We start from the raw sequence: 26,130 nt of genomic DNA, 5'->3' as shown, positions 1-26,130 counted from the left end.
AAAGCAAATTCTCAAGTACATTGCACTGTGTGTGAGTTTCTGATGAACTCCATCCTATGACTTAGTATCAGACTTTAAAATTTTTGTCTATCTAGTGGATGTAAAACATCATCTCTTTGTGGTCTTAATTTGCATTTTCTTCATTTCTAAGGAGGTCGAGCCCCTTTTTCATATGCTTATTGATTTCAAGATTTTTTGGTATATTTTTTATCCTAATTTTTTGTCAGTTATATGTGTTGCTGATACTGGATTCTTCTTTTTCTTTTTCTTTTTTTTTTTTAACTTTATGGGACCTTTTAATGTCTAGAAGATTGTAATTTTAATTGTGGTCAATTTGTCAACCCTTTTTTTTTTTTTTTTTAGTAGTGCTCTTTCATATTTTAAATTTACGCCTTCGGTACTTGTTTAGTCTTCTGGAATGGATTTTTGTATGTGGAATGAAGTAAGGAATCTAATTTTATTTGTTTTTCAAATGAATAGCAAGTTGCCCCAGCACCATTTATTGTATAGTATTTCATTTCCTCACTGATATGACGTGCCACCTCTATCATCTATCACATAACAGCTTTTAATATATGTGTGCGTGTGTTTCTGCACTTTATTTTACCCATTGGTCAGTTTGTCTATGCATTCGTCAGTCTGTTCACCTTTTCAGGAGTGTCTTGGCTGTTTTAGAGTCTTAGTTTTTTCATATAAAATTAGTCTGTCAATTTTCATTGAAAATCTTTAAGCAGATAAAATTTCAAACATACAAAAATAGAATTAGCTATTAAAATAATAAATAATAAATATTAAATATTTAAAGTAGAATTAGCTAATAAAATTAGCTCCCACGCATTCATCACCCAGCTTCAGTTATTGTCAATGGAAGTCGGTCTTGTTTTATCTATCCCCTCCTCAGCTGTCTCCCACTCCTGCCATTCCACAAATTGGGTTGTTTAAACAAATCCGAGCCATCAGATCATTTCAATATCTCAGATATCAAGTCAGATTCTGAAAATACTTTAAAATGTATCTAAAAGGTATGACTTTTAAAAAATTATACCACCATTTTCACACCTAAAATTTTAACAGAATAATTGCTTAATATCATCCAAGATCCATCATGTATTCAAATTTCCATGATTTCCTTATAAATACTGTTGTTTACAGTATGATTGTTGTTCAGGTAGGATCCAAACATGTCTCATACTGCATTCAGTTGAATGTCTTTTTAAGTTCCTTTTGATCTATAGATTCTCCCTCTGTGTGTGTGTATACATATGTTTGAGAAAAACTGGAGCTTTTGTCCTAAAGAATTTCCCCTATTCTGGCTTCCCACATAATGGCATCCCCATGGCGTCTTTTATTTAACATATATATTCCTATATATTCCTCTGTCCTCTAAATTTCTGGTAAAACAGTAGTTAAATTCAGAGGCTAGATCCTATTTCAGGCTTTTTTTTTTTTTTTCTGAAGAATATGTCTTGTTATATCTAGTTTTTGTCACTGGAATTGATCACTGGTTTGAGGTGTTTGGGGCCCAGATTCATCCATTGTTCAGTTCCCCGTCATCTTTTTTTTCCTGATGGTTTTATTTAGTTTATGATGATGATCATCCATTTATCCATTATTTAATTAGGACATGCAAAATAGTGATATTCTAATAGTTTCATTCTTTTTACATTGCTGGAATTTGTCAACAAAAAATATTTCCATTGGCATCTCTTTGGTTGCCCTGAGATATAATTTACTCGGAAAAGACACGATAAATGCTTGCTAATTTTTTTTTTTTACTAGTTTGCAGAATATTGTATTAGTTCTCTAGTTTCCTCCAGAGGTTAGTAGTGAATGGTTTTTCTTTCCTGTCATTATAAACTTAGCAATTTTAACATTCTTACTTAAATTTTAGAATTCTTTTCTCTTTTTTAAAAAAGCCAGGTAGTTTTTTATTGAGTGCATTTAAGTTTATAGATCAGTTTGGGGAGAATTGATATCTAATAATAATATTATACTATTGATTGCATTATATATTGATTATATATAGATTGATATCTAATAATTATAATAACTGAGTCTTATCCATGAACATAGTATATCTCTTCTACTGAGATTCTCTTTAATTTCTCTCATATTTTAAATACAGTTGCTTTTTCTATATTAGCCTTGTATCTTGCAAGCTTGCTAAACTCACTTATTAGTTCTAGTAGAGTTTGTTTGTGTTTTTAAGATTCTTTGGGATTTTCTATGTAGACAGGCATTTTATCTGCAAGTAATGACACATTTATTTCTTTTCTTTAATATACATATATATATTCTGCCCCCCCCTCCCATTGCACTGAATAGTACCCCCAATACAGTGTTGAATAGGAGTGGTGAAAATGAGGATTCTCTCTTTTTCCCCAATTTTATAAAGGAAAGCTTTCAGTTTTCTGCCCTTGCTTTGTATTAGTACAAAGTATCTGGCCCTTATTTGTATCAGTACAGGATCTTTCACCGAAGTAGGTTTCCTGCTTCTGCTCCAGGGAAAGATGGTTTTGGCTTCTTCTCTTGTATCTGGCCTTGTACCTTTTCCTGGAATCGGTGGCCAGAGGGTTTGCTGGCCTTCTTCCAGCAGCAGACTGCTGTTGCTCATTACCAAGTGCAGGGCTTGTGGTGAGTGCCGAGGGAGTGTCTCTTCTACCCTCAGACAGACAGCTTTGCTTCTACCCCTCTCTCAGTGCAGGTTACCTTTGCCTGGGACTATTGGCTGGAGGGTTTCCTGACCCTTCTCCAGCGACTTAACGATTTTGCTTCACATGAGAGAAAGTCTAGGAAAGTAGATAGGGTTTTGTTGTTTGTTCCAACAAAGGTGTCTTTTTCTCAGGTCTTGCTTTCTCAGGCTTTACGCCAATCTTTTATGAGTACTTATGGAAAAGAACTTGTGAGTATGTGTGTATCCTTGTGTGTCTGGTGCTCCGAAAGATTCTAAGCTTTCATGATAGCCCATATTTGGTGTTTAAGAAGTCCTTAAAATTTTAACTGATTTCCTTTTTTATGGCACACATCTACTCTGTCATGTGTCCCATCTCCCCTTGGAGAGGCTTGTCACCGTTTGCAATTCAGCTTACCTGGTTGCCTTGCAAACATACCTCTCTGTAAAAGTCAAGAACTTTGTGATTTTGTGGATCATTCATCTTTTTTTTTAATTATGAATTGGAGGGATGTTGTCTTTGTGGCTTTCTGCATCCTAAGTGGAAATGAACTTAGAAATCTTTCTTAAGATCTACCCTCTTTCCAAATCCTAGCCTTTCTCCCACCTCTGCTATTCATCTATTTCATTCATTAATCAATGCAATCATTGATTAATCTTGTTTCCCAATAATCTTAGTGTAGAGGTCAAACACTTTGTTTTTTTTCTAGCATAGGCTGAACTATCTTGTTTCACACTGTATTTTGGTCTCTGTTGCGTTAGTATCCTTTTCTGCTTAGGGTTTGTGGCATGCAGGCACTGATCTGAGGATTGGTGCGAGTCTGCGGTCCAGTTTTCAGTGGTCTGTAGAATAATGAGTAAGGATGGATGGTGAGAGTTTCATCCAGCAAATTCTATTTAGTTTTCTGTTATTCTTCTGAGGTTATTTGCTTTGCCATGCTTTGATGTTAAACTTCCTTTTTAAAATGAGATCATGTCAGAGTAATTGGTGGGTATTATTTTATAACCTTTTTATGGAGAAATATTATATACAGGTAGAAAAATGCATAAAATATAAATTTCCACTCAACAAATTGTTGTGGAATAAATGGCTTTGTAAATAACACTCAGGACAAGAAATGAAATCATTTTAATACTCTAGAAGTAACCCACCCCCAAAATGCTCCTACCTGATCATAATTCTTTCCCTCCAAGGTGTAATCCCCAGCCTGATTTTTATGGCAGGTATGTCCTTGCTTTTCTTTAGTATTTTGCCACCTAAGTATGCCTTCTTAAACAATATAACTTAGTTGTGTTGGTTTTTGAACCTTATATAAATGGAATCGTATCATATATAATACTTTGTGTCTGGCTTCTTTCACTCAATATTTTGTTGTTAAGATTTAGCCATGATTTTGTGGTTAGTTATTTTTTGTTCATTTTTTTGCTTTATAGTGTTCTATTATTTGAGTATACCATAATTTGTTTGGCTAAATATTATTTGGATGGTTTCTAGTTTTTAGCTGATGCAAATAATGCTGCTATGAACATCTTACATATGTGTCCTGATGCACATCAAGGCACCCTTTCCCCACCAGCGGCACAGGCATCTCCTGGGAACTTGTTAGAAATGAAAATTCTTGGGCTATACCCTAATCTATTGAGGCAAATGCTATAAGGGTAAGGCCAGCAATTTGTTTCTTAACAATCCCTCAGTGTGATTACCCTGTATGCTAAAGTTTGAGGCCCACTGCTACAGGGGATATACTTAGGAGAGGAACCGCTAAGGCATAGGGATGGGTAGATAATGACAAGCTGTTTTGTTAGTGGTTGTACCAATTTACATTTTTACCAGTGATATAGGAAGGTCCAAATGCCACCCATCTTTGGTGTTGTCAAACGTTTTAATTATGATGCTTCTCTCGCTCCACTCTTTTTTTAATAATCTTTATTTCTAAATTTAAAAGTTAGGTCACTGGTCAGTGAAATCTCAAAGTCTAAGAGTGACTGGTCTAAATTAAGTGACTTTGAATGCAGAGATTATGTCATTACTTTTATCCTCCATACCTGGCATAGTAGTACGCATATAGAAAAGTACATATTTATCAAACTGAATTAATTTTTTTGTTTTAAGCAGTTTCTTTGTTTTTTTTCTACAAGTTTTAATAAAGACCTAAAATGTATTAAATAAGCTAATAATTGCATTTTGAAAGTTCACCGTATACTTTTTTTCCTTTAGCTTTTATCTCTTCTTTTTGAAGATTTGTTCAAAAAATTTAATTCTGAAATGAAGAAGATTGCAGACCAGGTGATTCCTAAGCAAAGAGCAGCCCAGTTTGATGTTGTGAAACACATGCGTCAAGACCAGATCACCAATGGCATGGTGAACGCCATTTCTACTGTGAGTCTTCAGTCACTCGTTCAGTTTTGTGACTTAGTCGTAAATCTATTCATTGGAAAGGAAATTTAAAGTACTTTGAGAGTCTAAGTAAAGAATATATACATATATATTAAAGGATGCTTACAGTTCACAGATTTTCTACTTTGAATGATAGTCTGCAGTTTAAATGTTATCAGTAGGAATTTTGTTACTATATGACTTGTGAAATTATAGTTCCTGTTATACGAAGCAATAAGAAAATGGATATACTTACATAAAGGAAAAATCTTTTCGTTTCACCAGTAATAGGTTTGTTTTTTTTTTTTTCATGGATACTTCCCCCATTTTTTTTCTATTAACATAATGGACATGTTACCAGTAGATTTATCAATGACAACTTTTGTCTAAAATGGTATAAAATGTTTCATTTCGTTATAGGTTTATATGCCTCAAAAGGCTATCAGCTGTTCCTCACATAGAGATAAATTCAGGCCTCGGCAGCTGCTGTGTATTCAGGGCCTGGCTGTTCATAAAGGGTTATCTGATAGGGTTTTGCTTCCTTTCTTAAAGCATAACAACTACAGGTCTATCTGATAAAGTCTGGTTCACGTTTTATTTGCCAGACATGAAATTAATTTTATGGCTGGGATTTTGCCCCAACAAAAGAATAGTGTAGTGTTACACATAGATTCTCATAACAATGAAGGAGTTAGTGGCCGACTTGCTGCAATACTTGACTTTAGAAGTTTGCAGTGAGTCTGTGTGAGCAGCCCTCGCAGTGACAGCTGTGTCCGGACTTGAGGGGAACCAGGCCTCCATGCCTTTTTAGGCATCAAACTCTTGTGGCCCAAACTTGTCTGAAAGTAGATCCTGGATATTTGAAGAGAAGATTCCAGAGAACACTTGAACACACTTCTGTTAAAATTACTTTTTCTTGCTTTCTGACCCATGATTTTCAGATCAGAATGGCTGTGTTGAGTAGTTCTTTTTCCTCTAAGTGATAGCTTTACCTTCTGGAGAAGACTGCTAATTAGAAAAATTCATACTAGGCCTTGTTGCAGATGTACCCCAATCTGTAGGCAACCAGAAAAAGATGACCTTCAAAATTCTGTGAGTGTAGCCATTATTAGTAGAATATTTTCGACAAATGAATGTCCTCAGAGAAGCAGTTTTAGACCCCTTATCTGTTCCTCTTCTCTCCCCTTGTAATACTCCCATAGAATACTAGAACAAATGCTCTTGCTGAAAATGTTGGCTTCACCTCCACATCTACTTCCCATTTGCCAATAGCTGCTGCTTTGTCTGTGCTGAATATTGATTTACCTAACTTTTAATCTCTGGGCATGAGTCAGTTTATGAGGTTCATTCTTCTTCAAAGCATAAAAGGAGTTAACAGAAAAAAGCAATATAAAAAGTTAACTTGTGGGGGAAATGTGTTTGCTCTGTTTCTTTGCTTTGTAATGTATAGTTTCTCCCTAGAATTTAGCTCTTTTCCACGTTATCAAAAACTCAAATTTCTGAGGTGATAGACCTTCACTGTAACAATGATTAAACTTAACTTTGTGAGGAAGCTCCCCCAAAGTCACATATTTTAATTCAAACATATCATTTCATCTGATTCTGAAATTCCAGCAATTTCTCTACTATGAGGATTTTTAACCTGGGATCCATGAGTTTCTTCCCTGAAGTTAAATATAAAAATTTGTGTTCGTGATCCTATATGCATTTTTCTCAAGAGAAAGTATGGCTTTCATCAGATTCGCGAAAGATGAAGAACCACTGCTTAGCAGTTGTAATTTTTTAACTTTTGAATCAGAAAGATCATATCATTTTTTGACATTTTATTTTCTACTTTGCTTTTTTATACATACTGTTTTCTACTGTTAATTCATGTGACCATGAATTGAAAATTTAACAATTCCTGACCTCAGTCTTTAAATTATCCTTGAGAGTATTTGACATGTGCAATTAATACAACTATAAAATAATATATTTACTATAATACAATGTATTTAATGCATAGGAGATACAGTAACTTTAATGTTCAAGATTTATATGAATTTATTTTAAGATTGAAATGATAGCCACAGAGCACATGTAATATTTCTTAATATGAAAATTTATGCAGTTTTTTAGCCCTGACTAAGGAGCCTACAGTTTATTCGCTATCCTTGATAACTGTTGTTAGTAATTTTTCTGTTTCTTTATTTTCCTATAATTGAGACGAATTCTGGAAGACATTCAAATAATAGCACATTCCAACATGAAATTATATCTTCACGCTTCAAGTTGATTTTACCTTAAATGTGTATAGAAATTGCTGGCGTTTTTTTTGGTTAGCTTATTGACTGCAATGGAAACCTCTAGCTGAACTGGCTTGTTTCAGACATAATTAGTTCTTTAGAAAATAACTGCTTTGATGTGATAAGGTTGATACATCACAGCATTCTGAGATGATCACTAGATGTGGGTAATATTCATTAAATTCCTAGAAAACCCCAGTGAGTAACCTGGCTAAATTTTAATTCTAATTGTGACATTTTGATATCTGAATATACATCATGGCTCTAATTTCATAAGCATGCAGTTCCTATGATGAACTTCTCAAAATAACTGCAGAGTATCAGACGATATATGAATAATTAGTGATAGTCTGTGTCTCTCCTCTCTCAATAGGGAAATTGGTCTCTAAAGAGGTTTAAAATGGACCGCCAAGGTGTGACTCAAGTGCTGTCTCGCTTGTCATATATATCTGCACTGGGCATGATGACAAGAATCTCTTCCCAGTTTGAAAAAACAAGAAAAGTGAGTGGTCCTCGATCCCTCCAGCCATCTCAGTGGGGAATGCTCTGCCCTTCGGACACTCCTGAAGGAGAGGTAAGGTACCTGAGGAGTCTGCGCTCTGTCAGAGGTACTACCTCTTGGCGCTGTTCTGCTTCTGCCCCTGTTCCCTCAGGCCATATTCTTTTTTGGGTCAGCCACTTATGTGGCAGAGAAATATTAATGCAGCTTATCAGGATGACATCAGTATCATTCTGGAATCAGTACCTATAGAAGTATTTGATTTGGTGTCTCACCTGAATAGAAATATGGTCTAAATTTTCTGGCTGGTTTTAGTTAACCGAAGAATCAAATTATGCAATGGGAGAGAGGATAAGAATGTGAAGGAAACTTGAGAGACCCATCACCTTTCCTTACGAGTTCTTTGTAAACAACTCATTTTCTTCCGGTATCCTTAGAGGACATCATAGCTGCAGTTCCCACCACCCAGGATGGCATAGACCAAGACCTAAAGTGGACTCGGACTCACTTATGTAGGAAATATAGGCAGTTACTGAAACACTAAACAAAGGAGTTTAAATAGATTTGCTTCCATAGCACCCACTACTTCCTGTGTTATGACCCTTTGTCCTTCATATTAACCGTTGTTGGTTTCATTTGATTTTATTCGTTCTAAACTGTAAACTTCCAAAGGAAAGAACCTTGTTGGGTTAACTGTTGTTTCCCAAGCTTCTAGCACAGAGCCTTGTTCAGAGTAGAAGCCTTATAAATATATGCCGAATGACTAAATACATTAATTACAACAAGATATAAGTTCCAAAGTGTAGAAATTATGACTCGGGAGAGGTGAAAAATAGAAGTTCATGTAGAGTTAAGATTTTTAGAAATTACTATTCTCCTAATTTATCTTAAACCACGTGGAAATTCACAGTAAAATTATGCAGCCTGTCAGATTTGCATAATTATACATGTTGAGCTTTGGAACACCATTTCCCAGGGATTGCTTCAGCTGACCTCAATAAAGTACCTATTTCGTGCATCACTACAGCAGATGGTTTTTAAGAAGATATAATCTTTATGTTTCACACGTGTCTCAGTGTTTGTTTCTATTTGCTGTATTACATACTTGTTTATATTTTTGTTTTTGATATTTTTGATTGTATAGAAGTCTAAAATTATTACTACTTTTTCATTTTGAAATAATTTTAGACATGCAAAGAAGATTCAAAAATAGTACAAAGAATTTCCATAATCCCTTCACCTAGATTCCCCAAATGTGACCATCTTAGGTAACCATAGCACAGCGATCAACCACATGAAGTTAACTTTGATAATAGTACTATAACTCACGTTTTGTCAGATGTCCCACTAAAGTCTTTTTTCTGATCCGGGATTACACATTGTTTTCAGCTGGCAAGTCTCCTTAGCCTCAATCTGGAGCAGTTCTTTAGACTTTCTTTGCCTTTTATGACCAAGGAGCTTTGTAGAGTACCAGGCAGTTTTTTGTAGACCATGTCTCATTTCAGGCTAGAAGTTTTATATTTTTAATTGTCCACATTTATCAGTGTTTTTCTTTACTATTTTTATACAATGTTATCTTAATGACTATGATGTTCTATTGTCTGGGAATAACAATTTAATCATTTTCTTTTGGGGGATGGCATTTATGATGCCATCATTATTTGCCATTTCAAATAGTACTGTGCTACTCGTTTTTGTGGCTAAATCCACATTTATATCCTTGCTTGTTACCTTATGGTAAATTCCTCTGAGTTAAAGGGTATGTGTGTTTTAAAGGCTTTTGTGTGAATCGCTGAAGTGTCCCCTACAAGGCTGTGCTGCTTTATTTTGCCATTAGCAAAGTGATAGACCATTTTTAGACACAAACTGTACTTTGTATTACTAGCGTTCATTCTTCGAAATGACTGTCTTTTGTTTTTTAGGCTTGTGGTTTGGTTAAAAACTTGGCCCTTATGACACATATCACGACTGACATGGAAGATGGACCCATTGTTAAATTAGCTAGTAACCTGGGAGTAGAAGATGTGAATTTATTATGTGGAGAAGAGCTCTCTTACCCAAATGTGTTTCTTGTCTTCCTCAATGGTGAGTGTATTATGGAGACGTGTTGATCTTAAACAGTCTGGGAGAGGGGAAGGGAATCCATTATTATTCATATATTTAAAGCACACATATACTTAATTCTGGGCCCAGGTTGACCTTAATTTAAAGGTAGGAAAGTGGTAACAGAGACAGCTATTCCATTTGCTGGGTCATCCATTGTGGGGACTGGCTGCTTTCTACACTTTTGCAACTACCAGCATGTGTACAGTGGAATAAGGTTCAACATGATATCTTTAAGTTCAAGTTAAATATGTGAGACATTCCACACGAATGATCAGATCAGTCCTGACAGTACATTGACTTATATTCAGCCACTTGATAATTGATCATCAACATCCCGTGGCAAGAGGGTCCCTTTCTTTCTCCTTATGCTCCGGGGCTTCTTTCACATATCCCTTCCCACCCCCTTCAGAGTCCTCCAGAGACTCGTTACAAGTGTGCCTCGTCCTTTCTACTAGAGATTTGGGTGCCTGTCCCCTACCGGTGTGCTCCATGTGCTCATCCTGGAGTTCCCATGCTTCAGGAGGCATTAATCCTTTACTGCAGGGTTCCCCAACCCCCGGGCTGCGGACCGGTACCAGTCCGTGGCCTGCTAGGAACTGGGCCGCACAGCAGGAGGTGAATGGTGGGCGAACGAGCGAGCGAGCGAAGCTTTGTCTGTGTACGTATGCAGCCGCTCCCCAGCGCTAGTATCACTGCCTCAGCTCCATCTCAGATCATCAGGCATTAGATTCTCATAGGAGCACCGGTCCCTGGTGCCAGAAAGGTTGAGGACCACTGCTTATTGCACAGACTGGTTTATGGGAAAACAAGGCTGTTAACCGACTGCCCCATTTAGTGTATCCTAGCAGCTGACACTGAGTGAGCTCTTACCCTACACTTTTCCCCTGTACCTCTCTGAACCCGCACCAATGCTGGGAGGCAGAGCCCACTCTCTTCATTTTACAGATGCTGATGACAACAAGAGCGACTTTATAATAGCAGTTACTGGATGCTAGGCAGAGCTCCAAGTGCTCCACATAAGATCAGCTCATTTAATTCCCACATAGGCTCTTTGGAAATGCTAGAGCTAGTGTTCAAACCCAGGCGGTCCGGATCCCGAGTTTATGCCTCTAGCATGGTGCTGACACATGAAAAAAATGAGACTCGCTTTTCCAGGGTCCTTCACCCAGCACATGTTAGGGCTGGCCCTATACTCGGGCCCCTCGGACTGCCCTTTACCGTCTGTCCGTCGTGTTGCTTCCTTACAGCCATGGGGACTGGCTGCTGGTGTTGACACTATTTTCAGATGACTACTCAGTGCTGCTTACCAATATTTTAAATCTTATTAGATTTATTTTTTATTTCTGTTTTTAAATATTTTTCTTTCTGTGTAGGTAACATCCTGGGTGTTATTCGAGACCATAAGAAGCTAGTGAATACATTTCGACTGATGCGAAGAGCAGGATATATCAATGAATTTGTTTCCATCTCAACAAATCTTACAGATAGATGTGTCTATATTTCCTCTGATGGAGGAAGGCTGTGCAGGTATAAGTTGTTCAAAAAGAGATTTTAAGAGTCTCTGTTTACTTTTGAAAGAAATAGACTTTTTTTACTTTTGAATCTGATTTAACCTCTCTCATTGTTAAGATAAATTTAATTCAGTTAGCAAACATATCATGAATATGCATACTGGGTACCGAGGATTCAAAGATTAATGAGAGTCTGCTCTCAGAGAGCTCAGTCTGCTGGCAGAGGCAGAAATAATTACTAATAACAACCAACTATGCTAGTCGTAAATGCTAGACATTATTATTTTAATAGATGTATTATACGTAAGGCTTTAACTACATTCAACTCTGTAAGATCTGATTATTATTTTCATTTAACAAATGAGGAACTGGGGTTTAGTGAAACTAAGTAACTTACCCAAAGCTAGATAGTGATGGAGTCTACTTTTTACTCAAAGTCCTTAGAATTCATTTGACTCCATCAATGATTTTATCCACAACATCCTGTTGCTATGAACTGAGTTTTGAAGGTTGAGTAGGATTGTGTTATTTAGATGAAGGAGGAAAGGAGAATGGCAAGAATAAAACACATGGAGGTATGAAGAAATAATAACATTAGACCCAATAGAAAAGCGGATGCCTTTTATTCACTGAGCAGACATTAAGGGCTTATTATGTACAGGTGCTATCCAGAAGGTAGTGGTACAGCGGTGAATATAATATGAGATCTGGTCCTTTGGGGATATGCAGGGAAATCACCTGAAGACATTACCTGTTTCCTAAGCACTCATTTGTTTTACCTTTGTCATTCTTCGTAGACCTCAGGTAGTATTAGGGAACAAGTCAGTGAGCTAGCAGTAGTTAGAGTAGTGGGAAGAGCTTGGGCTTGGAAGTCTGTCCGTGCTCAGAGAGTGGACCGCCGTTGTTTGTGTCTGTCCAGCATCTATTTCTCCTTCTAGTTACTCTCCTCGTTTTTATCTGAGGACTACTCCCTCTCCACTGGCAGTCTCTAGATCGTCAGGCGTGTGACCCAGGCTCGGCCAGTGAGACTTTCTCCTCAGAGAATTTGAATCCCAGGTAGAATAATTCAAGGGAAGAAGTGGTTGGAACCGAGTCATGCTGACATCGACGCGAGAGACTGCCCGTTACTCCTCCCTTTCTGCATCCTTGGGACTGTCCTCGCCTCTTTTCTTTCTGAGGCTTAACGTTTCACCTTTTTCCTTGATTCTCATCACTCTAGTAAATTTTATGCTTTCAGAAAATTCCTTTTTTAAAAAAGATTTTTTAAATTATTTTTTAGTAAATTTCATTTTTTGGCTCGAATTAGCCGGAATTGATTTCTTTACAATCAAAATGCTAACTGATGATATACTTGTGTTTGAATCCTAACTTCATGCTTATTGGCTTGTGTGAATGAGTATATTGCTTAAGTCTCTGAGCCTTGGTTTCCTTGGCTGTAAAAATGTAAATAATAATAATGCCTCCCTAGGATTGTCCTGAGAACTAATTGATATAAGATGTGGTAAGTGCCTGTAGGGTGCCAGGCACACAGCAGGTGGTTATTTATGGCTAACATGGTCCATTTAGGGGTGGCAAAAACAATAACATTTTCTAAGTAACTCTTTTTTAGGATTTTTCTCTTTCTTTACATCCATCGTAACATGGCATAGTCTAAAAGAAAACTAATTCTTTTTTAGAAGTAATTTATAATGGCATAAAATAGATCTGGCAGGAAGAGTTAGTAGAATTTACTGAATAAAAGTAAAAACCGAGGTAGCTAAATGCGACCCCACCCCCAACTCCGGCTTCTGTCATCACTTCTGAGCCTCTAAACCTGAACTAAGCCACAGCCCTTGATGGAGGCAGCTACGTCCCTCTGCTTCCCCCTGGCCAGGAAGCCAGGATTTCAAAGTAATGTTGATTTCCACGAAAAGTTCGCCCAGTTAATTTTCCAGCAACTAGTGTTTCCGTTTTGTTGTGCAGCTCCTCTTCTTAACTGTTTAAAAGTGCTCATTAGTCCTCAGTGAGTTATTTGGACTTTAGGGTAGGGTGCACAAGTGTCTGCTGGTTACTTGCTGCTCTGTAAGAGCCGCTTATCCAAACAGCAGCAGCCCTTGACGTTTCGGTGCCGCATGCCATCCTTTGTGTTGGTGTTTCCTCGTGGTGGCGAATCCTCAGAGGCAAATTGCCACTGACAGTTACAGGTTAATCTGCCGGAATGTGTAGACCAAAAGCTCTCTCTGCCTTACACCCGTCACATCGCTAAAAACCACAAAGTAATAAAGCTTTGTTCCCTGCAAACTTAATTGCCTTCTTTTTGGTTATGTGTAGCTTTAGATAACCTGGTAGTGTAGCCCAGTGACGTTTATCCTTAATCGGACCACTCTATAAACAGCTCATATTCATCAGACCCTCACTACAAAATGGCATTATTATCCTTGGTGACAGTTCTCTGCCTGCTGACTTCATGGGTGGTAGATCACATATTCCCAGTATGATATAAGGAGATGCTTTTGATATGATGCATTTCTGTAGTTTTTTTAAGATACGACACTAAAGGTTTTGTTTCCTTTTTAGATCTTATTATCATTTTTGTGTTATCTTTTCATTCAAAACCAAGTATTTCCTAAGATATCCTAAGATACTTGCAGGAAGCGGTGGGTGTGTATACATGTGCGTGTGCACACATACAGATGTGGGCTGGCATGTTTGTCTGTTTGCGTTCATGTACGAGAGAGAAATAGGCCTCTGCATACTCACACATTCAAAAAATACCTGGCGTCCTCAAGCAATCCAGAAATAAGTTTGATTATGTTTATAGATTCCCTCATTTCACGATAGTAAACTTTCGTGCTAACTTATTTTTTCTGCTGAACTGTGAATTTCAACAGAAATGTTTTTTCCATTCCAGACCCTACATAATTGTTAAGAAGCAAAAGCCTGCAGTCACAAATAAGCATATGGAAGAGCTGGCTCAGGGGTACAGGTAACTAGCCAAAAGCAAAACTTCTCATTCTCCTTAGTACTCATTTACATAATATAATCAGTAGTAACATTTGCTGTGAGCTTTCAAGAATAGTATATTTTCATTTTTAGTCTTTTAATTCATCCCCACCAAATATATCAGCCTGTTAAAAACCTATGTTTCTCTATGTGTACTTGCTTGGATATTGTAAAATATTTATCAACTTAGATCATGAGGATTACAGAATCATGGTGTAAATTAGTTCACTATTAAGTATCTCTGTAAGAGAAGGACTTTAAGCAATATGTTGATACAGACATTGTGGGTCTGTCATCATATAAAGTTTCTAAAGTAAAAGAAGGTATTTTTAGAAGTGAAGACCAGATTAACAATCACTGATGTTTTACTCTTTTTATTTCAGTGACTCGTGATCACTGTATGATCCAAGAATAACATATTTCAAGTATCCCAATGTAGTGAAGCTCTCTAGGAGAGAAAAGTGCTTTGGGCCTAATGAAAACCAATATCTTCCATTGTCGCATATAAAATACTGCAGTAAAATGCTTTTTAATAATGCACGTTTCACCAATATTTTCCCAGGAATTTTGAAGATTTCTTACATGAGAGTCTGGTTGAATATTTAGATGTGAATGAAGAAAATGATTGTAACATCGCACTCTATGAGCATACAATTAATAAGTAAGTAGGATCCATAACAACCATAATTAAAACCTGTTCTGATTATAGAAACTGTCTTCTCTTTTCATTCCATCTTTAATTCTTCTCTTGTGTACTTGCTTAGTAGTTACCGTTAGAAGTATACTGTTCTATAATAAAGCATAACTCATCATTTATCCCAATGTAAGAGTCACTGCTAACAAGTCATTTTGAGACTTAATTATCCTTCCTATTCATTTTATACTTAGTAGATATTTTTTAAAAGGAATTGCTGCTATGATTTTAATATTTGACTACCGCCAAAATTTAATTAATGAATCAGGATACTTAAAAGATGTATTGCTCTCTTCTAGAGAGGATTTTATCAGTGGACATCTGAATTTTTATTGTCAGTGTGGGAATTCCCTACATAGTATGTTGTAAAGATACCTCTAAACTTACGTGCAATATAAACGTGAAATGGTAATATGTTTACAGTATTTCTTCTAGAACAGTGATATTTTTCAAAGCATCTGTGTTCCATTAGGAATACATTAGAGGAAATTTATGTAACTTGCTATCTGATGATTGTGACCGATGTACTGTTTCCCTGAAATTGCAACTTTTGAAGTTATATTGTTAAATAGGGAGTTTAATACTGCCACCTGATAACTATTTATGTCTCAAATCAAGAAAGTACTTTTGTTTCCTGCTACCAGATGAAATATACCACTTTATTTTTGTCTCATTGTAAGTTAATATATGCTTTCAGTTAGAATTTTAATTCCTTAAAGGTATGAATCTCTCAAAATATAATTTTTATGCCCTTCATTTCAAGACTGACCGAGGATAAAGAGTTCTTATATAGTAACCCCCTAAACAAAAATTCCATCCTTGAACCAAAAACCTCAGCTTCAGCTTTGATTCCTCCCTCCTGTATACTCACATCTACTCCCTTAGCATATCACATGTACCTTCAAAATATACCTGGAACCTGAGCTCTTTTCTCCACCTCCACCTGTCACCCTAGTCCAGGCCACTGCTATTGCATGCCTGGATTCTTGAAAAAAGCGTGTGATTTTTTTTGCACTTGTCCTCATACAGTCTGTTCTTAATAGATCAGAGTGGCACTTCTCAAACCCCTGAGTAGCTTTCCATCTCCCCGGGTAGTCCTTACAGAGGCCTTCAGGTTCCTACTCACTGCCAGCCCTGCTTTACACGTGCAGCATTCTCTCTTACCTCCCCTTCCTCGCTCCGTTTGAACCACACCGGCCTCTTCTTCAAACTGCCTTTTGCCTCACACCTCTGCACTGGCCACTCCCTCTTCCCGGAGCACTCACATACCTGCATGGCTCCTCCAGGTCTTCGCTCAGCTGTCACCTTCTCATCGAGTTTTCCTGACCACCCTATTTAAAATCATTTCCCCTCTTCTGTCCACCCCTTTTCACGGCTTTATTTTTCCAGTGTTTATTACCTTACAATAAAATCTGTAAAATATATATATATTTTTTTAAAATTTATCTGTGTATTGTCTGTTTTTCCCTACTAGAAGCTTCATAAAGGCAGGAATTTTTCTGTTTTGTTCACTGCTATAAATGAATGTAACTATCAGTGTCACATACATGAAAGTCATTTTATTTTAAAAATAGAAAAAAATTATATCATTTGATTTATACGTATGATGTTAAAAAAATGTAGTTATAGATGTAAATATATTATTTCATTTGCTTTTTGTTATATTGTCTGACTACACATAAGTAGTTTATTTGTCCCCCAATGATGAATATTTAGGTTGTTTCCAATTTTTCCACTATCACAAGCCATAGGTTATCTTAATTTGAGCTAAATTTCAGGCCCTTACACATGGTGAAGAGGAAGTCTCCTAATGCCTGTTTAGGGTAGAAACATATAATTTTGAATAGTCATATTCCTTTCTTTTTTGTAAAATCAGAATCTGGAGTGGACTTTTAATCAATAATTATTAGATAATATATGATCTCATATAAATTGTCATGAAACAAGAAGAAACTTAGATGTTTACCTTCATCATTTTCACTTTACCCCAATCTTGAAAAAGTAGTTTTTATTTACATGGGGAATGTCAAATTGGCCAGTATTTAAACAAAACAGTTATTTAAAAGAAACTCTTTTATTCTAGGCTATAAAATATCACTGTAAGCTGTTTTTCTTAGGAAAAAAAAAAAAGAGAGAGAAGAAAGAAAGTAAGGAAGAAGGAAAGAAAGAAAAAGAAAACAAAACCTAGAGCTGTTTTTCTCTCTCCTGACAAAGGCCTAAAGCCTCTGAGAAAATTGGGGTCCTGCTAAGTCATAACATCAAAACTGTTCCTCAGACCGAGAACTACATGGACAGTGTCCTCTGTAATCAAACTAGAGACATAATTCAGTACATGAGTATTAAAAAAAAATGGATAGGTAACTGTATATTGCAACCAATTTTCCATGATGGGTTGGGTTATCTTGCAAATCAGTTCTCTTCACAGGTACTATAAACCATTTAAATTATTAAAGTTATGCTTCAGAAACACTTGAGGAAAGTGTTCTTTCTCATTAAAATATCAGAGTTGCTTTATCATTTAGCCAAAACTGAGTTTTCTGCAAAAATATATTATGAAATATATTTTTCATAACCAAGATTCTGACACCTGGTAGATAAAGTCTTACTTTGTGTTCAGTATCTATAGTTGTGCTGTTTAATAAAAATATAATGCAAGCTACCTATATAACTTTGAATTTTCTAGTAGCCTCATTAAAAAAGTAAAAAGCATGAAATTAATTTTAGTAATTTTATTCAATAATTTTATTTAATATCAACATGTAATCAGCATAAAAATATTGAGATGCCTTACATTTTCTTCCTACTAAGTCTTCAGAATCTAGAGTACACTTGTAGCACATCTCAATTTGGATGCTAAATTTTCATCAGAAATACTTGACCTGATTTCATAGCATTTTCAGTTGAAAAAGTAGATTCACAAATTAAGTTGTTACAGTTATAACTAGGTTTAAAACGACTGAACTGAGTTGTTTAAATTTGAGTTTTAAAATGTAAGATAATTAAATTAAGTGAAATAATAAATTCAATTTCTCAGTCATATTAGTCTAACTTTTCAAGTGCTCAGTAGCTACATTTAGCTAGTGGTTATGGTGTTGGTGCCCATAAGTCTATAGTAAGTATTCTTAAAAGAGATGTAGTCCTCTCTTTAAAATGGTGACACAGCTTTCTCAATATTAGTTGGAAAAGTGAGGAAAAGCAAATTACTGATGTTGTGGACATTTTTAATAGTGTATTTCTATAAGCTCAATGTAGTAATTTCTTGATAAATGCTATTATTAGTTAGTATATAATAGTGCCTTTTATTTTTCATATAGGAATTCCATACCGTCTCCTTTTCCTTGTATTTCTACAAATAATAGAAGTTTCTATCGCTGAAAAAAATAATTTTTATTTTATTGTATTTATCAGTTTTGCTAACATCAAATTTGTTACTGAAGTTTTGTTATTAAATTTATTATGTTATATATATTTATATAAAGTTACATAAATTTTAATACCTAGGTCCCCTGAGATATCTCCTGGGACCTAGATAGTAGTATTTTTTTACCTTTTCAGAATATTTATTTTGGTACTTGGTGGCTAAGATGTCTAATTCTGAATTAACTTGATAGAGATACCACCCATTTGGAGATTGAACCCTTCACTCTTCTCGGCGTTTGTGCTGGCCTGATCCCGTACCCTCATCATAACCAGTCCCCAAGAAACACATATCAGTGTGCCATGGGAAAACAAGCCATGGGTAAGATTTTCTTCTTGAACCTGGTTCTAAATACTGGGATAAAAGACGTATCTTTATTCCTACTTTATTTGTATTGCATGTTTGGCAAGTCAGGCGTTCTAACACCTGAGTGTTAACCAGACTCAGAGGGTTGCCTGTGGAGCCTGCAGTGCTTGCAGGTGCCTCTGCCATGTCTAAAGGTTAAACAGAAATGGAGAACAACACCTCTCGGAACTTGTTCCCTTGACCAAACAAAGGGACATATAATAAATGTCACAGAATTATGAAGGGGTAAATATAAAAAGAAAAACCCTATAAAATATAAGTTGTTAACCTGGAAAGATGAAAGAAAGAGCAGAAAAGCTGAAGGTTAAGGGAGGAGAAGGAAAGGAAATAAAGATAAAAATGCACAGTGTGTACTAGAATGTACTTACTAATTGTCTGGATGACAGTCGTCGAACCCACGATATTCTTGCAATTGCTCCTGTAGCTCTTGAAACATCCAGTTCGTGTCACACCAGTTTCTGAAATCATTTTCCTTTCTTTCTATTTTCCCTTTAATCCATCCATTAATTACCTGTACATCCATTCATAACATTTATCGAACATCAACTATAGACCAGACAATGGGGCTGGAACCTGAACGTATAGAGATGAGAGAGCCCTGTTCTCAAGGAGTTCACACTCTAGTAGAAGAGCCCAGTAAATAAAATGGTAATGTAGTGTGATAAATGTCATAATAGACAGACAGCCAGGATCTAGGGGAACAAGAGCAGAAAGGTCACTTAAGGTTAGAGAACAGGTTGTTCCTAAAGAATAGAACTGAACTGAATCTTGAAAACACTAGTATTTCTCACAGGTACGGAAATATACGCAAGTATTGCATGGGAAAGTCTCGATGCTTACATATGGCTGTTTAGTACAGCAGGGGTAGGAGAAGTGCCGTATACTATGGAGTTTGGATTTTATCTTGAAGGTGATAGAGAAAACAAGGGGAAGAAAGTTTTGCTTATAAACTTTGTTTGAAATATTTTTTAAAATTATTTAAATCTTAGTAAGTTTAATAAATTTTATTTTCATATATGTCTGTGACAAATATGACATCGCTCTCTCATTTGAAGTATGATTTCATTGGGAAAAAAAAAAACTATAAAAGGTCTTTGCATTGCCTTTGGGCAACAACCAGAATGCAGTTAGCTTCTCAGTTACCAAGAATCCACTGCAGTTGACCATAGCTTGACAATTAAGGAATTTTATTTCTCATTATGGATAAAGAGTATATATTTCTTTCCGAGTCTTTATATTGCCCTTTGGTTGGCCACGAAGAAATAAGAAGCATGTCATCCTGTCACCATTTACCTGAATGATGTAATGCCTGGACGGTTCAGAATAATTCCCAGTGGGAAAGTCTAAACAGCGGCTCATCAATTTAGCCTTTCCCATTCACCCTCAGCAGCAGTGTAGGCTGATTTCCCGCTTGTGCCTCTGACTTGCTAACAAGTGAAATATACAGTACTGAACCCTGTGTGTCATGAAAGGGCTATCATTTCTATTGGGTTTACCAAACCATTTTGTTTCATGATGTGAATCCCGGCTGAAACAATACACCTTTTGTGTAGAACCTTCACCAGAATTAACGGAAGACTAATCACTTCATCGCTAATGCCACTCTTTAGTGTGTGTGTTTGAAGATTGAAATAGAAAGGTCTACATCTATCTCCACTCAGCAAAATTTTTTTTAAAGAAGAGATTTGAAGGAAAGCAGTAATATTTTAATTTTTTTAACTCTCCTCCATACCTCCCAAAGAAGCTTTTATTTTGTGTCCATCAGTATCCGAAATGTTCAGTTAGTTGCCACACACAGTTAAGCAGGATCAGTGTGTACAGAAAGCCAATTCAGTGTCTGTAGAGTTCTTTTGTAGTTTTCTGTGTGAAGGTTTTTTTTCTCGTTTTGTTTTGAGTGTCATTTGCAATTCATTGTCTGTGTTTTCTGAGGTCGGTGTATTCAGCTGCTCTGACCCTGGGTCCCGCACATTTAGCTCCTTGGTTACAATCCTCTGACGTTACTGCTGACGCCGGGAGGACAAAAGCCGCTGAATATCTTAAAGTAATAAAAAAAAAAAAAAAGCCTTTGTTACTGTTTGTTATTATAAAACACCTGACTGGAAAGAAAAGCAGAGAGATAAAAGTACATTTAAAGTTGGCACATAACATCGCCATATTTCTCTTTGGACACTCAAATAGCTGCAGAAGTCTTGAGTGAGGTCTATGTGGAAAATCACAAAAGGAACAGGGTGGGCAGAAGGAGAGAACCCACAGCAGAAGCCCAGATCTGTAAAGCAGACCTAGCACTTTGGACTTCTCCTTGTCATTTAATTCCATGAAGTCTTGACAGCTGGTAAAGTCCCACTATCTCATTTTTAAAATGAGCTGAAGACTCTGTGCTGTTCATCCATTAGTCCGTGTGGCAAGTGAAAGACAGTAGCCCAGAATTAATTCATTGAATATTCCAGCCAACCTGGAAAACTTGCTGTCTGCCTTTCACCATCAACTCCTCCTATTCAAGAGTAAAGAAATGAGTGAACGTCATTTACCGTAATTATGAAAGAGACCAAGACTAGCACAAACCACAGAGACCGAAAGCCTTACCTTATACAAGAGAAATGGCTGACTAATCCAACGTGAAACACCAGCGGTGGGTGTTTCTTAAATCTAAGGCTCTTTAATAAAGTTCAGTATTCCACACAGCATCTTACTGTGCTACCGAGCAACACTTCCTTCCGTGCCCATGGTCCTGTGTGTTGTGATATGGTTCAGAGCAAGAAGTCAGGTGACGTGTGTGGAAATGGCGAGGTCTCTAGGTCACTCACTGCTACAAGTAAAGGCTGTGTGTTGGAGCTGCATTGTATGTACTCTCCCTGGCACCAGACGCCGAGTTCACATGACTCACACTTTCATACCCTGCCCATTTTATTAGTTGCCAATCCTCTAGTGCAACACTTTCTCCTGTTTAAAAGGATCTTTCAGTCACTATCAGCTCAGTTAATGAATATGCATCCCCTAGCCCTGGCTTCTTCTCACCATCCCTTCCCCTTCAACTTCAAATTGCTGGGACGTTTTCTTTTAAACTCAGGAGCTAGTGTAGCTTCTGTTTTTTGTTTTGTTTTGTTTTCAATAGATTCCATTCCCAAACAGATAGTTCCCGCTCTTATATTTCCCACTTTACAGTAGGAGGGGCTTTACTAGAAATAGGCTGGAGAATTTTGAGATACTAAAACATATAATATGCAAAGATCCTCAAAAAACTTTGTTTTATTCTGTATCTCCTCCTCCCCAACTTTCTGTTTGACATTTTTTAAATGAATATTCTTCATTTGGGGGTACAAAATGAAAAGATGTCTTGGCCAAATAGTCCCTGACGATTCTTATTTTGGAATTCTGCTATTGGTTCAAAAAACACCTAAAATCATTTAAACTATTTTAGATGTAAGCTTATGTGATAGTTCTTATGACTAGAATATTAATAATGAATACTCATGGAGGATAAATTAAACTGAAATTCAATATATAATTTAGAGTTGGCGGTAAAATATTGCAGGGCGATAGGGTATATATTTTTATTAGTACTAATACTGTTAATATTAATCATAATGAATGTTGCCACTTATTTAATACCCAAATGATTTGCGTACATTTCTTTTAATTATTAAACAATGCTGTCACATATAATACATACCTTTTTTGTTTCTGGCAAGGAAACTTGAATCTCGGTTTGGTTGAGTAACTTACAAAAGGTTATGTCTTCCATGGAATGCTAACTATAAAACTTACTAAAATTCTTCTCAACTGAAACTAACTTCTTTCCTCATTTTTTCCTCTTCACTGTGGATCATGGTCAGGGTGCTATCGCTGCTAGACTGTACATACAAGCTCCTCGAGGACAGGAACTGTGTCTGTTGCTTATTACTGTATCCTTTATGTCTAGCAGAATACCAGCTTAGTAGGTAGAATATAGTCAGTACTTAATTAATGTTTCAACAATGAAGGAATGAATCTGTGAGCACATTAAAACTGTTAAATCAGGTGCAGATTTTTTAAAAGAATCTTTGAAATGAAAAACTAAGTTGGAAAGCTTATACAATCTGATTTTAAGACTTACTGTGGCTTGTATAAAGCCACAGTAATGAAGACAGTATGATATTGACATAAAGGTAGACATGAAGATCAATGGAATAGAATCAAGAATCCAGATATAGATCTACACATTTACGGGCAGTTGATTTTCGATGAATGTGTCAAGACAATTCAGGAGAAAGGAAAACCTTTTCAACAAAGTAAAATGCCTCTGTGTATATAGAGAAACTGAACGTCATCTCCTGCCTCATGCCATACATAGTATTAACACAATATGGATCTTAACCCTAAAGTAAGAACTAAAACAACAGATGTTTTAGAAGGAAATGGGTGAAAATCTTCATGACCTTGAATGACCTAAGATTTGTTAGATAGAACATGAAAAGTATAAACTGTTAAAAAGAAAAAAACAAATAATTGATCTTTCTCAAAATTAAGAGGCCTTTAAGCCTCATAATGGGAAAAAGTATTTGTAGTACATACAGCTGATAAAGGATTTGTATCCAACATATAGAAAGAACTCTTTAACAATAAGACAATGCAGTTTGAAGATGGGGGAAAAACAAAGCAAAAACCAGACATTTCGCAAAGAGTAATAGAAATGACCAATAAGCTCATGAAAATATGTTCAATTATTAGTCGTCAGGTAACTGTAAAACTGAGATACCACTAGTCACTCTATTAGAGTGACTAAAATGAAAAAGAATGACACGCTCAGTATTGGTGAGGATGTGAAGCAGCCAGAATGTTCATACTCTTCTGGTGAGAACGTAAAATGTATAATCAGTTTGGAAAATTCTTAAGCAGTTTCTTCAAGTTAACCATAACCACCCAGAATTTTCACTCCTATGTATTTACTCAAGAGAAATCAACACACAAAGACAAGTGCATGAATGTTCATAGCAGCATTATTCACAGTAGCCTATAACTGGAAGCAACACAAATCCATCAGTAGGTGACTGGATAAACAAGAGTACTTAGTACTCAGCAGTGAAAAGGAATGAACTGTGCTACATGCAACCACATGGATGAATCTCAGAATCGTTATGCTAAATGAAAGAAGCAGCACAAGAGTGTACATACTGGATGATTCCATTTATGTAAAATTCTAGAAAATGCAAACTGATCTATAGTGATCAAGAACAGATCAGTGGTCGCCTGGGGCCTGGGATAGAGGGGAGGGCTCTCTGGGGAGGGTCGAAAATGCATCTGGATCTCGATTATGGTGGTCTTTTCACAGATGTATATATCTGTCAGAGCTCATCAATTTGTACACTTTACAAACTGAAGTTTGTTGTATTTAATAATGTTGATTAAATACAAGAAAATCAGGCAAAGGAAGACACAAAAGTAGTTAAATGCATAAAGCTTCATTTTTAAAAATTTTTTCGGTTTACATTTTCTAAGCTATGTGCATTCTTACTAACCTTTTTTCATTTCATCTTAAAATAAAAAACTTCACATTTTAACCTACATTTATATACCTTGCAATGCCAACTTGTGACTGCTAAGTTATGATCAAGAAAATACGACTTTGTAAAAACAATTCTGTCCTAGTAGTAAGAATATGAAATTGTTGGAGACCATAGTTACAGTAAAATGGAACAGTAGAAGAATTCATCTTACAGATCTTCTTATTGCGTTATTATATATACACACACACACACACACACACACACACACACACACACACACATATATGCAATGCTCTTTTTAAAACACACACATATACACACACACACATACACACACACTCACACACATATATATATATGCAATGCTCTTTTTAAGGAAGTTTAAAATAGTAATAGAGGCATCCTAGTTTGAACATGTGCTGCACCCAGACTAGTCTTATAATTTAATTTCTGCATGACATTTTCTCAAAAAGAGCTTGCTTATTGGCAAAATAGTCATAATTTTTATAAAAACTATGGGGCATAATAGCATTTTGAAGTTTTATAATATAGAAGTCATAGTTTATAAATCACGTTTTAACCGATACACTCATAGTCAGTGCTACTAAAAATGGATATACACGTATATTCCTTCAAGTTCTTTTAAAAGTAAAGAAAATTTCCGATGAGGTCATAAGCACCAGACATTTGCTAAGCCACTTTGCTCTTCATTCAGTGCTCAGTTGTAGCACAATTTACAGCAGGATCCAATCTCTCTCACCATTGTTCAGAGGCGCAGCCATTTATGCTCTCCTGCTGCATAATAATGCTTGTCTCACGTTTCAGAAGACATGCTTGGCAACCTGGTGGGACATTGCCTGAACCCTTGTCTCAAGCTGGGTGAAGTATACAATTGGAGCTGAAATCTCAACATAAATTTTAAATGATTTCATATAAAAAGACAAACTTATTGTCAGTGAACTTCACCATGGTCCGAGCAGAGTGATTTTATTTCTAAAACAGTAAGTGATCTATTACCAGGTGACCTGCCCAGTTTATTAGTTGGCACTAAAATTACATAAATTAAGTTGCAATTTATAGTGTAAACTCAACAAAAAGTTCATAAGGTCCAGTTTAGCTATTGTTTTTCAGCTGAATCTTGATAAATTTTATGGAGATTTAAGCACAAATATATACTATCGTAAAGAGTATAATGTGATCCTTCAATTTTATTTACTTGACATTTATCGAGCATCTGTAGTGACCCCAGGGCTGTACTAGGTGCTCGCTCCTTTAGTACCCTACAGATTTCAATATTTCTTTCAATAGTAGTCGTCAGAGAATACCATATCATTTTTGCTGCCTGAATAGGTTATTTTTATCCCTAAAGTGAAATCACCATTGATTTAATGACATGAGTACAGAGAAAAAGGTAAAGGAAATAAATATTGAGCTTTGATGTCTGCTCCCCTTAGAGCTGAACTCCATCAAATGGTACGTAGGGATCTTGGGGTGTGTGAGTGTTATGGATGTATCACTCTGGAAGCTTGTGCAAGAGATAGAGACTTAACGCTACGTTCTTAGCCACTCGGGAAAAACAAGAGATACCTGGGAGAAGTTAAAGAGGCCCAGTAGCCCACACTCAAGCTCAGCCATAGGACAAACGTGTATTTTCGAGTTTTAAGGTCTCTGAGTAGGAGCAAACCTAGGAGAGCGAAAGCCTCTTTTTCAGGCAGGTCCACAAACCCTAATGAACCCC

At 36.3% G+C, this 26,130-nt stretch overlaps 1 protein-coding gene across 1 annotated transcript in view; it reads left to right on the top strand.

Annotated features, from left to right (window-relative positions):
• Positions 1-26,130, top strand: part of POLR3B (RNA polymerase III subunit B) — a 102,702-nt gene that overhangs the window by 37,433 nt on the left and 39,139 nt on the right. Inside the window, exons 13-19 of the mRNA XM_006914518.3 lie at positions 4,890-5,051; positions 7,707-7,907; positions 9,755-9,917; positions 11,312-11,465; positions 14,340-14,414; positions 14,994-15,092; positions 18,737-18,864. Coding sequence (XP_006914580.1) covers positions 4,890-5,051; positions 7,707-7,907; positions 9,755-9,917; positions 11,312-11,465; positions 14,340-14,414; positions 14,994-15,092; positions 18,737-18,864 — 982 coding nt within the window. The remainder of the gene's footprint in view (positions 1-4,889; positions 5,052-7,706; positions 7,908-9,754; positions 9,918-11,311; positions 11,466-14,339; positions 14,415-14,993; positions 15,093-18,736; positions 18,865-26,130) is intronic.

Source organism: Pteropus alecto, unplaced genomic scaffold, assembly GCF_000325575.1.
Source record: "Pteropus alecto unplaced genomic scaffold, ASM32557v1 scaffold94, whole genome shotgun sequence".
NCBI classification, from domain to species: Eukaryota; Metazoa; Chordata; class Mammalia; order Chiroptera; family Pteropodidae; genus Pteropus; species Pteropus alecto.
The sequence above is the reverse complement of the archived record's forward strand: the minus strand, read 5'-3'. Positions and strand labels throughout refer to the sequence as shown.